Source organism: Mustela nigripes, chromosome 4, assembly GCF_022355385.1.
Source record: "Mustela nigripes isolate SB6536 chromosome 4, MUSNIG.SB6536, whole genome shotgun sequence".
Taxonomy (NCBI): domain Eukaryota; kingdom Metazoa; phylum Chordata; class Mammalia; order Carnivora; family Mustelidae; genus Mustela; species Mustela nigripes.
In genome coordinates this window covers 117,244,221-117,257,252 of record NC_081560.1, presented here as the reverse complement: position 1 = coordinate 117,257,252, position 13,032 = coordinate 117,244,221, and the positions used below count along the sequence as shown (strand labels likewise).

The 13,032-nt window shown below is 43.7% G+C and overlaps 3 protein-coding genes across 3 annotated transcripts in view; all 3 read right to left on the bottom strand.

The window, feature by feature from the left end:
- The window catches only part of IFIT3 (interferon induced protein with tetratricopeptide repeats 3), a 13,184-nt gene extending 12,402 nt beyond the window's left edge, over positions 1-782 (bottom strand). The window contains exon 1 of the mRNA XM_059397401.1: positions 702-782. Within this exon, the coding sequence (XP_059253384.1) occupies positions 702-730 (29 nt within the window). The 5' untranslated portion in view covers positions 731-782. The remainder of the gene's footprint in view (positions 1-701) is intronic.
- Positions 1-784, bottom strand: part of LOC132016213 (interferon-induced protein with tetratricopeptide repeats 1B-like) — a 19,627-nt gene extending 18,843 nt beyond the window's left edge. Inside the window, exon 1 of the mRNA XM_059397403.1 lies at positions 702-784. Within this exon, the coding sequence (XP_059253386.1) occupies positions 702-730 (29 nt within the window). The 5' untranslated portion in view covers positions 731-784. The remainder of the gene's footprint in view (positions 1-701) is intronic.
- A 4,280-nt stretch (positions 785-5,064) lies between these two features.
- Positions 5,065-12,666, bottom strand: LOC132015179 (interferon-induced protein with tetratricopeptide repeats 2-like). The gene is made up of 2 exons (XM_059395805.1): positions 12,418-12,666; positions 5,065-7,849 (listed from the first exon to the last, which is right to left on the bottom strand). Exons 1-2 carry the CDS (start codon positions 12,420-12,422, stop codon positions 6,445-6,447), a joined length of 1,410 nt encoding a protein of 469 aa, XP_059251788.1. The 5' UTR covers positions 12,423-12,666; the 3' UTR covers positions 5,065-6,444.
- Between the last annotated feature and the right edge of the window lie 366 nt (positions 12,667-13,032).

Sequence of the window (13,032 nt, the reverse complement as noted above, 5' to 3'; positions counted from 1 at the left end):
ATATTATGCCTCCATCAGAAAGGATGAATACCCAACTTTTGTATCAACATGGACGGGACTGGAAGAGATTATGCTGAGTGAAATAAGTCAAGCAGAGAGAGTCAAGTATCATATGGTTTCACTTATTTGTGGAGCATAACAAATAGTATGGTGGACATGGGGAGTTAGAGAGGAGAAGGGAGTTGGGGGAAATTGGAAGGGGAGGTGAACCATGAGAGACTATGGACTCTGAAAAACAATCTGACGGTTTTGAAGGGGCGGGGGTGGGAGGTTGGGGAAGCCAGGTGGTGGGTATTATAGAGGGCACGGATTGCATGGAGCACTGGGTGTGGTGCAAAAACAATGAATACTGTTATGCTGAAAATAAATAAAAAATAAAAAAATAAAAAATAAAAATAAACAATCATCAAAAGCTCATAATGAGTAATTCCCTCGAGGTCACACTTTGACTCTGTAGAATGTGCTACAGTGGGTCTAACAGTCCTGCCAAACCTTTCTGCTGGTCTGGGCTCCCAGCTAGCTAGGGGAGCATTTCGAGAAGTTCCGAGAGCCTGAGTATGTCCACCAGAAAAAAACACAGAAAGAGAAAGTGCATGTTTCATCTGTGAGCAGCCCGACCACACAGACCCTGCCTGCACCGAGAAGCTTGGTTTACAAGCTGGATGCAAGATCAAGGGTGCTGACGCGTTCCTGTCACTGACCTCTTGTCTGCAACCTGCTCCTCTTCCATTCTGAAAAGCAGAGCTCCCAGCTGATTCGTTCTTCCGAAAATTTCAGCGTCTGCCTGAAGTCAATGCTGAAGGAGCTATATAAGGACTTTGGGGGTGGTGAGGGGTGGTGGCGGTAGTGAGGGGTGGTGGGGGTGGGAGGGACCTCAGCTGATGTTTTCTCCCGGCTTCTGAGCGATGACCTCAGTGACAGGGAGGGGAAATGGAAAGTGAAACTGACTGAGTGCAAGAGGAGGAAAAGAAAACTTAATGTGGAAATCTGGGCTGATTCAGTCAAAGCATGTCGTTTCGAAACATGACCCTGAAACTTACAGTTGGAGAGAATGTGAAAGCACTCCCAGGAATCTGAGCGTAAATCTAGGGCAAGTCCCAGGAAACGGCTTTTTTCTTGCAGGTGAACACTTTGTTTTATTTACCTTGTTTGAAAACAAACAAAACATTAAATACAATAAAATCATACAGGTACAAGACACAAGAAAAATGTTTTTTAAATAACTTGTTTTTCTATTGAAAATGAAAAGAAAAATTTAGTGTTTATGTTCTTTAACCCACTGAGCCACCCAGGCGCCCCAATAAATAAAATCTTAAAAAAAAAATAAAGAAAGAAAAAATGCTGTTGATATTTTGATAGGGCTTGCATTGAATTTGTAGATTGCTTTGGGTAATGTGGACATTTTAACCATGTCAATTTTTCCAATACAGGAACATGTAATGTCTTTCCATTTGTTGGTGTCATCTTCAATTTCTTTCATCAGTGTTTTATAGTTTTCAGAGTACTGGTCTTTCATATATTTGGTTAAGTTTATTCCTAGGTATTTTATTCTTTTTGATGCAATTTTAGATTTTTTTTTAATTTCCCTTTCTGCTACTTTGTTATTTGGGTGTGGAAGCTCCATCCATTTCTGTATTAATTTCATATCCTGCCACTTTACTGAATTTGTGGATTACTTCTAGTAGTTTTTCTGCAGAGTCTTTAGAATTTTCTATGTATTGTATCATGTCATTTGCAAACAATGACAGTTTAACTTCTTCTTAACAACGTGGATGCCTCATTTCTTTTACTTGTCTGATTGCTGTGGCTAGGACTTCCAGTATTATGTTAAGTAAAAGAGGTGGGAGTAGACATCCTTGTCTTGGAGGGAAAGCTCTCAGTTTTTCACCATTAAGTATGATGTAAGCAAACTATGGATTTTTCATATATGGCCCTTACTATGTTAAGCTATATTCCTTCCAAACACACTCTGTTGAGAGTTTTTATCATGAATGGATGTTGAATCTTGCAAATGCTTTTTCTGCATCTGTTGAGATGGTCAGATATTTCTATTCTTCATTTTGTTGATATGGTGTGTGGTGTTAATTGACTTCTGAGTATGAGCCATCCTTGCCTCTCTGGAAAAACTTCCACTGGCTCATGGAAAGTGATCTTTTTAAGGTATTGTTGTAGGCTCTTTGCTAATATTTTGATGAGGATTCTCGCTGCTATGTTCATAAGGCATATTAGCCTACAGTGTTCTTTTTTTTGTGGTGTCTTTCTCTGGCTTTGGTGTCAGGATAATGCTGGCCTCATAGAATATATTTGGAAGCATTACTTCCTCTTCTATTTTTTTGGAATAGTTTGAGGAGAGTAAGTATTAATTCTTCATTAAATATCTGGTAAATTTCCTTCTGAATCCATCCTGTCCTGGACTTTTACTTATTGGTAGTTTTCTGATTACCAATTCAATTTTGTTACTTATAATTGATCTGTTTAGATTTTCTATTCTTGGTTCAGTTTTGGAAGATTGTATGTTTCTAGGAATTTATCCATTTCTAATAGGTTGTCCAGTTTGTTAGCATATAATTTTTCATAGTGTTCTCTTATAATCTTTTGTACTTCTGTGATGTGAGTCATGATGTCCCTCTCATTTTTTATTTTATTTATTTGGGTACTTTCTCTTTTTGATAGGTCTGGCTGAGGGTTTGTCAATTTTGTTTATGTTCTTGAAAAACCAGCTCTTAATTTTATCGATTTTCTCTATTGTCATTTTAGTCTTTGTGTCATTTATTTCCACTCTGATTTTTACAGAAAGAAAATAATGATAATGATAAGAATAAGAATAAGAGTAGAAGAAGAAAAGAAGAATTGAAAAAAGAAAAAAGCAGAAAAGGGAAAAGAAGAACAATAAATGAGAACAAAACCAAACCAAAAAGAACACAAATTAAAATAAGACAAGACAAATTTTTAAAAAATGAAAAAGTAAGATAAAATACAAATTAAGAAAAATTTTAATTAAAAACAAAACAAAAAAATATGCCATGGCTTATTTTCTGTCTCCCAGCAATACAGAGGTTGGTAAGGTTACAAGCTCTCTGTGGAAACTGGACCCACCACTTACAGCATGGAGACCCTGTTCCACTCTGGGCTTTTAAGATGGAGGAGGAGAGAGCAACCCCACAGTTCTTTGGCTTTTATAAACTCTGGCATTTTTTCTGTGTCTCAGTGAGACCAGAGCTGGGGTGGGCTTGTGGACCCTGGGCTTGTTGAGGTTAGGAACTCCCTGTGACAGCTGGACCTGCCTGTGATGGTGTCCAGACTCTGCCTTAAGGTGGAGTGAGAGGGTAAACTGTAAACTGTATAACAGTCGCCCCTCTACCCCAGAGTGTTCTCCCACCTCCTCTGCTCCTGGGCCATCTCGCCTTGTCTCTTCCATATGTTAGCTTCTCTTTTAAACCATAGCCTTTTTCTGTGCCCCAGGACAGAGGGATGTGTTCTCTGTCCCTCAGTCCCTCTTTCCCCGTGGCCGCTGACAGCATGGGGGTGGGGGTCCGGGGTTCCCTTCCTTCCAATGTCTCTTGCTCTTCTCTTGTCATTCTCTCTGCCTTTGGTTGTTCAGTAGCTCTTCAGTCAGCCCTCAGTACTTCAGGGGAACTTGTTCTATTGGTAGGTGTAATTTGATATATATTCTGGGGGAGAAAGTGAGTTCAGGGTCTTCCTGCTTTGCGTCTTGGGCCTGACTCCCAAGAGCTCCCAGGAACTGCATTTTTAATACAGTCTGCAGGAGATTCTGATACAGGGGTTTCTGGGACCACGTGATGTGAAAGACTATCCAGAAATATTTGGTAAAAAGTAGTCTCTTGCAATAAATTTTCTTGTGGGAGACAATTTGCAACACGAGACCTGGATTAATTTTGCCTGTTCAGTTTACTACCTGTGGGATGACGCAGGAGTCAAATCACTGAGTCTGAATTTCCTTTCTTTGCCTCACACCAAATATGGAATGCCAGGCCCTGGAGTGCAGTTTAGATCTGTGAAGTCTAAGGCGATCCTTTAGTTTTCCCAGCTGTAAAATGGGAATAGTAACCCATGTAATATTGTTTAATGGCTATCTCAGAAATTCATGTGTTTATGCTTCAGTCTCTGAAGGAGTGATATTATCCTGAGAGGTTTTTTTAAAAATTTTTATAAAACTTCTACCCATGATGTATATAATCATAAAAACCTAGGGAGTATAGTTCTCATAGTTGATTTGGTGAAAGAATGGTCAAGTAGATAGATAGGAGAAAGGCTCCCTCCATTCTTGAAACTATAGAAAGCAGAGACTCTTGGGAAACAAAACTGACGGATGATTTTCCCAACAACAGGAGTATCATGAGGTATTGTGAGTCCAGAGATGATATCTAGTGAGAGAAACCTGCAACTTGGATAATTCTGTAATTCTGATTGGTTCTCTTCACAATTTGTTATCCCGTTGTCATAAAGGGACATACATTTATAAATGGTATAAATTCTTGTGGTACTATAGACGGTATCAATACTACCCTTAGACTGAGGGAAGAGGGGCCCCTGACTTTGTCCTTATGCTTTACAAAGTCCCACATTTCATAGATACCCACAAAAAATGTAAATTTTTAAAAGAAGACATGGCATCTCTGCTGCTCAGAATCTGGTTCTTAATCCCGGCAGAGCAGGAGTTGCACAACCTCGACATCCAGCCCAGGGGAAATTCATCTCTGTGTCTCACCTTCTTCGCTCAGAGAGGAAAGAAGTTGTATTGTGCAAGTTTCTGTGTTGGGAGGGTGCTGATGTGAGAGACACACACCGGGTTTGGAGTGGAGGGAGGAGCTGCGCAACAGAAGTGGTTAGATTAGAGAAAAGGCAAATTTACCCATCTGCTCAAAGCTTTCCTCTTAGCCCAAATGAAGAATTATTTTCCAGTGCATTAGTACTGGCTGCCTCTCTCCTGGCTTCTCTTCTTATTCTAATTCCTGGCTCAAGAAGTACTCATGAATCCATATAGTATTCACAACAGTTGCATATGGTGGTCAAATAACATTCTGCAAATTAAGAAATGCACAGTTCTTTTTAAAAAATATTTTATTTATTTATTTGAGAGTGAGAGAGAGAGAGAGAGAGAATGAGAGGAGAGATGTCAGCGGGAGAAGCAGACTCCCCGCTGAGCAGGGAGCCCGATGTGGGACTCGATCCCAGGACTCCAGGATCATGACCTGAGCCGAAGGCAGTCGCTTAACCAACCAAGCTACCCAGGCGCCCCTGCACAGTCCTCTTAAATCTGTAAGCATGTAGATTTAGATTTCTACACTAAGCCAAACTTCCTTTTGCATTTGGACTCTTTTTTGGAGCCAATTTGCCCATGAATGGTTGTTCGGTACCAGTGTTTAAAGATAAAATGATATAGGACTAGATTTTCATACCCATACATACCCAGACAATAGGGTACGGGAGTTGTCCAACCTGTCTTTTGAATATAAAGGCAGTAACAGCATTTTTAATGCTAGTAATAAGAAGGGTGCGATACAATGAAAACAAACCTAGAGGTTAAAAATAGAAGGCAACAGAAGAGCTGGCTTTCTTTATGTTCATTTGGAACAAGAGTCCATTCATCAGTTGAATCTGCTTTTTGGCTATTGTGATTTTTTAATAGTTACATTGAAATATAATCTATATGCTATGCAGTTCACCCACTTAAAGGGTCCAATTCAGTAGCTTTCAGCGTTTCACAGAGCTGTGCAACCATCACCACAGTAAGTTTTAGAAGATTCCCATCACTCCCAAAACACAATTCCACATCACTTTCCTGACACCTGTGATCCTGCCACTGACCCCAGCCCCAGGCAACCCCTGCCTCCCCAGACAGACCTCAGTCTAGACTGTCCATACAACCTGAGTTCAAATAGACTGAGGACTGTCTGGGGAGGAAGCAGAAGTGAGGGAGAGAAGATACCCAGCCCTATGGAGGCTTTGGTCCCCCCGCCTTTGAATGGACACATTAGTGTCTCTGCAGGACCAAACTGCACAAGATCTAAAATGATTCCAAGGGTGGAAAGACATTGCAAAAACGGACCACACTGTTAACAGATGTGAGGGATCTGGCTGCTTTATCTAAACCTAGAGACAAACCCAAGACATCACCACAGGGAGGATGACTAAGGGAATATCATAATGCAAACTACTCCCAAGAGGTCAGTTGGGAAGTAGCCTCCTAACCAAAGCCTGTGACCACCCCCCCCCCCATCTAGTCCCTGTCCCAGAACTCCCTGAGCAATTCATGTGTGATACCCAGCAGGTATCCTCCCCAAACCCGGTGCAGACCCATGGCCAGCAGCTCAGTCCACACCTATGCTGCTGTAAAGTTGCCCCATATCATGAATACCCACTTGGTGGAGGGGTTTCTGCTCCCTTCCCTGCATCATTCCACCAGCACCATATGTTGATTCCTTATTCCTCAGTGAAAGATACTGAATGGAGGAAGCTTCCAGAGTCCAAACACCTCTCGGAGTTTTCCTCTGCTGGCCGCATGTCTCCATTCAGCTCCTGAAGAAATGCCAAGAGGTGCAAAGCCACGGAATCAGTTCCGTTTTTAGAAAGCCTGGTACAGGCAATTTTCTGCAGCTTATTTTTCATCTTTTCTTTCTCCTTTGATTCCTGGTTGATTTTCATGCCCTGTATGAAATGGTGGATGGCCTTGTCTTCGCACTTCAGCTGGTACAGCTGGAAGTTGCCGTAGCGCAGGTGGAGCACTTGCCTGGCTCCTGGAGAAAGCTCTTTGCTGAATTCTTTCTGGAAGTAATGCTCCGCGGCATCATACTTGCCTGCCTGCGCGTAGAGGCAGGCCAGATAGGAGCAGACACAGGGGAACTCTGCATTGGCCTCATCCACTCTCTTTAAATGATACACAGCTTGTTCTATGGTTTCCTGTAACTTTGCCCTTTGGACGCTCATCTCATTCCTTCCTGGGTCCTGGAGCATCTCGAGGACTTTGGTCCTGTAGAGGCAGCCGATTCGCCAGTGCAGGATGGTGCTGTCCGGAGAACCTTCCAGGGCCTTTCTTAGCAGCTCTGCAGCTTGGTCCAGGGCCTCTTTCCTCCGATACAGCTTTGCTGCTTGGCAGAGCACATCTGTCGTCCCCGGGGCTCCCTTCAGCGCCTCCTCCACGAGCCTGTCTGCTTCCTCTTCCTCCTTCATCTTCTGAAGCTTCAGAGCCAAGAGGACTTTCGCGTACTGGTTGTCAGGATTCAGCCGGATGGCCCGCCGCAGAGGGTCCACGGGATTCTGAGGCTGCGGCCAGGTGTCCAGACGGTAGCTGGCGATGGCCAGACCCGAGGCAAAATCCGGGTTCTTGGGCTCCTTTTCCAGAGCCTTCTTAAAGCACACCTTGGCCCTCTCGTTGTGCCTCCCTCCACACTGCAGCCGGGCCCATCCCTCCTCGAAGTCCAGCTCGGGGCTTTCCATTCTGTAGGGGCTGCGAGCCTGCGCGCAGACTCGTCTCACCTTGTCTACATACATCTGCGCGTCTGCGTGTCTGCCCAGGTGGTAGGAGACCCAGGCGAAGTTGCCCCAGGTGACCAGACTCCGGAGGTCCGCTTGCTCCGGGTGCTCCTGCCGGATCAGCTCCTCCGCCCGCCGCAGGCTCTCCAGCGCCGCCTCGCCGCGGCCTCTGCGGTGCTCAATGTAGGCCTGGATGTTGAACACCGTCGCTCTGAACTCGTTGTTCTGAAACTCCGTGTCATTACACACCTCGTCTTCGAACTCATCCAGTGACTCTCCTCCCTCCACCAAGTCCCAGTTGAAATGGCATTTCAGCTGCGGTAAGCAGCTCTCCAGGGCGGTCATGGTGCTCTCGCTGGAGGGCAAAACAGAAAGATGCAGGCTGTCAGACAGGGCGTGGGTTCTCCCAGGGAGCAGAGCAAGTGCAGTAAGTGCAATTCTCTTCCTACTCCTTCTCCTCCTCGACGGTGTTCACTTCAACCAGAAAAGAACAGTATTTCCTTTTCATTTCTTTCTATATTTTGGCATCTGTGTTAAGTGCACAGGGATGCAGGGGTTGGGGGGGGGGGCAGAAGGATTAGAGAGAGTGTTGGGGTGGGATTCAGAGGCCCCGGAGCTAGGTTTCCCCGAACAGGGCGGTTTGTGAGGGTCGGGCTGGCCCTCTGCTGTCTGCCGTGAGGGCCTGTGCAGGCGCAGCACATCTGGGGGGACAGATTATATTATATTTTGTTCCAAAATAAAAGCTTAAAACATTGCTAACATATATGATGATAATAAATTTAAGCGGTAGAATAATATAAAAGCAGAGGATGTAAGCAAGCTCCAGAGGAGGATTGACTTTGTGTCGCTTTGGTTTAAAGATTCTATGAGAAAGAGACACAGAGACAGCATGGGCAGGGGAGGGGCAGAGGGAGAGAGAGGGAGAAGCAGACTCTCTGCTGAATGCAGAACCCAAGGACTTGGGGCTGGGGCTCCATCCCAGGACCTGGAGATCATGACCTGAGCCACAGTCAGATGCTGAACTGACTGAGCCACCCCTGACTTGACACAGTTTTTAAGAAGAAAGCCTATTTGATTGCTTTATGTTCCTGTTCTTCATCTTACCCAGCATTTGCTTTCCTGGTTTGAAAATTTTAGCTTTAGAATTGTCTATTCTGTTCCTGTCTTGAAAGCTTGATTTTAATCTCATTATCCCTCTGAAATTCAACCACATTTGTCTCCTGTATTTTCAGTTTCTTAGTTCCCCTTAATCTGTCCTTTTCATATATCCTTAACTGACTTTCTGTGGTTATCCAAACTTTTTTTTTAATCCAATTGGTTTTGTCTTGTCTTTTTATTAATTTGGCATTCTCTGTTCTCCTTTTATCTGAACTTTTCCATTTTGATATTTTAAATCATATTTCAACAATTCTAAATGCTTACTTATATCCACTGCTTTTATATTATTCTACTGCTTAAGTTTATTATCATCATATATGTTAGCAAGGTTTAAACTTTTATTTTGGAACAAAATATAATCTTTTTTTTTTCTCCTCTCCACCCCACTGTTATTTCTTAGACCAGTGATTTCTGTTTTTAACATTTCTCATTGTGCTGGTGTATTAAAACTTCTGCATTTTGTTGCTATAATTATCTTTTGAAATTTTATTTTTCCTCTCCTGTGGTTTGCTTTCATGCAAGGTGTTGGAATTGAAGCTATAGGAGGAGGCTCACACTAGCTTCTTTTCTTATGGGAAATGCTCTTTTTCCCTTAAGGTACTCTTCTGGGAAGATTTCCCATTCCCTTCAACGTTGGTTCTTAAAAATCAAATCAAATCAAATAACAAATAAGGAAAACTCACCACACAGAAACCTTATTTTGAATAACTTTAGAGATGAGAAGGTTAAAAATCATTAACTGCCCCAAATAATTTCTCTGCATTGCCTACATATTGGAGTCCCTGAAGTGTTGTTTTTCTCACTTCAAAACATTTTTTCATGGTGTATATTAATTAGCCCTTTTATCAGGAGCTGATATTCTATTATGGATTCTGACATAGAAAAGCAGTAGATATGTGGAAAGTTATGTAATGTGGCAAAGACCGTGTTTGAAATGCTTGTCCAAATGGAAGATTATATTCCCCCACTTTCTTCCTACCCCTTAGCCTTCACTTTTTAGCCCCCCCCCCATTTGATGATTAGATCAGAGCTGGGCACCTAAACTCAAGTGGAAGCTGAGTACGGGGGAAGGGGGTGGGGAGTCAGGTGTCTGGACTTGGGAGGAGCACCGTGTGTGCTGGAGGGCTCCCAGGGGCCATGGTCTGCAGTGTGGCCAGCAGAGAGTGTGACCCAGATGCACACGGAGCAGACGCAGAGTCTGGGTCCCTACGCTCTCCATTGTCCTGTTCTGGCCTGCCTGGTGTTGCTCTAGTCCTGTGTGTGGGTCCCGTGAGCCATTCCAGGAACCTTAAATCATTTCCTGTTCATTTCTGTTACTTGAATTGGATGGACACTTAACTCCAAGTAGAATAAACAGAAGAGAGGAAAGAAAACCAGTAGGAGTTTTTGCCAGGGGAAGGACCCTCTGTCTATTCAAAGTCCCAGACAGGTCTCAGTGAGGAGCCTGGTTGTCAGAGCCTCTTTTTTAAAAATTAATTAATTAATTAATTTTTTAAATAAACATATAATGTATTTTTATCCCCAGGGGTACAGGTCTGTGAATCACCATGTTTTACAAACTTCACAGCACTCACCATTTGTCTGAGCCTCTTGATGCAATATGGGGGGTGGTATGGGTGGTGGCTGTGTGTGTGTGTGTGTGTGTGTGTGCACGCATGCACGCACCCAGGAGTGTGCCTGGCGTGATATCTGGCATTGTAATGACAGCAGCCTCCCCTTGACAAGTTTGTGTCCAAATGGATCTATTTTCCTTCTCAGTAAGGTTGCATACGCTTAGCAATAAGCTTTTTATCAACTTTCTCATTTAATGTTTTATAAAAATTTATTGATTTATTTGAGAGAGTGTGCAAGTGGGGGGAGTGGTAGAGGGTGAGGGAGAGAGTGAATCTCAAGCAGACTCCATGTAGAGTGTGGAGCCCAATGTGGGTCTCGATCTCATAACCCTGAGATCATGACCTGAGCCAAAATCAGGAGTTGGACACTTAACTGACTGAGCTGCCTAGGCTCCCTGCAACATCCTCATTTTATAAAAGAAGCAGAGAGAATGAATCCAGTTGAAATTATCTCCAGCATATAAAGCACATAGACAGTTGTGTATTTGTAGGATAGAGGCATTTACTAGACACTCTTAGGTAGAATCCCTCTGAGCAGCCGTTCGAAAGCATCCAATTTCACTGTGTGATTACGAGTTTTTGTTTCCACCAGTAATTCAGAAGCTGGTTCCAGACACTTGCTTCCTGGACTCAGACTTCTGAGACCTATACACCTGATGACTCTAGAAGTTCCAAATATTTACACACAGCAATGTGTTACCCTGCTTCTTGTCCGCAGAAAAGCCACAGTGACACCATTCCCCAGGCTCAGAGCTAATGCTGCCGCCAGTGTCTAAGGGTATTACTGGCATCACTGAGGAGCCTGTTAGAAATGCACATCCTTGGACTTCAATTAAGAATTACCAAATCAGAATCTGAAATGGGGGGGGGGGTGTCTTTAGCAAGCCTTCCAGGTAGATCTTATGCATGCTCAGATTTGAGAATGACTGTCTTAGAGCACAGGGCCAATGCCTGGTGACAGTGCCTATAGCTAAGGGATCAAAGAAAATTAGAAAAGAGTTGGGTGGATCTGTGTTATTAAGGGAGAGATTCTAAGACTAAAGTTCCAAGGAATAGGAACAAGGTTTCTAAATATTCTGAGTCACCCTAGAAATAGATATCTGGAAATATATCAGATCTTTTTCTTATCAGGCAGACATGGAGAGTAGCAGAAAATGTATCACTTCAAGAAGAGATATCAGGAAGCTTATAGAAGGAGGGCAATGTGTCCTCTAGGAAGTGAGAGCTAGGGCTAGTGTCCCCACTTGTTGGAGCTCCCAGGACTGAGGCTGAGGCGTCTAGCCTGGCCACACCCTCACACTGGAGAAAACAAAATTTCCCTTCCTACCCCGCCTCCTCCCGGGGCAATCTTCTGTTTCTGGGGTGTAAGAGCATTTTAGAGGTGGGGGCTGTTTTCTCCAAGCACCCCACCTCCAATTCATACTTCATAGAGAAGGACTCTAGCCAATCAGTAGCATTTTGGAGTAAAATATATTTCTGTTAAAAGAATGGATTAAATATATTTCTGTTGAAAAAAGGGATACATTTTACCAGCCCTGATGCAAATGTGAGATGAAAGAACGTATTTATTTATTTTTTATGAACTTTAAAAAAAATAAATTAATTTATTTATTTTCAGAAAAACAGTATTCATTATTTTTTCACCACACCCAGTGGAAAGAACATATTTAAAGTAAAATCCACCTTAGCATGAGCTGGGGTCACTTCCTGGAGTACATTTTAACCCTATCTGCTAAAAACAGAGCCTTTGTTAAATAAGAATCTTAGTAAAAGCCCGTTGCTTCATCCTTTCAAATAAGAAACAAAAGGGACAGTCTACAGGAGCCACCCCCTGCCCCGGATCCAATTTTAAATGAAGCACCCGCAGGTAAACATCTCTCCCTCTGCCATTCTTCCTCCCTCCCTCCTCTGGACAGGAGAGATGCCCTAAGGAAGCTGGACAGTGTGGGGCAGAACATCACAGAAATAAACAAGCCGGCAATGGAAAGACAAAGCCACGACCTACAGAGCAGTCACGGCAAGGCTACAAACAGACACTAAATAAAGCAAAACAAGTCAGGAACTTGTGTTTTCAGAGTAGGGCCGTGTGGGATTTGCATTCCACAGCAAGACTGATTGGACATTTTCAACACGATCAGGGCAGAATATTTACCTCATGTTTGCGGAGCGCTTCTCAGCGGTTCTGGAAGGCTGTCGCTCAGGCTGCTGTGCTCTTCAGAGATCTTCCTGCTCTGCCTCCCAGAGATGCTAGGGAGATCTATGTATGGGGCATTTCTTGGTTCCTTTGCTGTGTTTTCCTGCGGTTTGCTTTAGGAAAGAGAAACTGAAACTGCAAAGTACAATCAGCAGGGCTCTAAGAAGAAATGAATCTTGAGTAAGAGCCCTGCCTGTAGCACCCCCAACCCCCACCCTGCGGTGAGTCAGAACTTCCTCTTTGTGACCATAGTGACAGACTAGATCAGCTGACATGAAGGGAGCCCAGCTTGGAGAGGGACACAGGTACCAAGCACCAAGTACCCGGCCTCTTCACCACAATGTTAACCCATCCTCGTTCTGCTGCCCTTGTCACCAGCGTGGTCTGCAGACCCCAGGGAGGGATGCTCTTTTTTTTAAAGATTTTATTTATTTATTTATTTGACAGAGAAAGAGAGAGGGAGGGAACATAAGCAGGGGGAGTGGGAGAGGGAGAAGTGGGCCTCCCACTGAGCCGGGAGCCCCGTGTGGGACTCAATCCCAGGACCCTGGGACCATGACCCAAGGCGAAGGC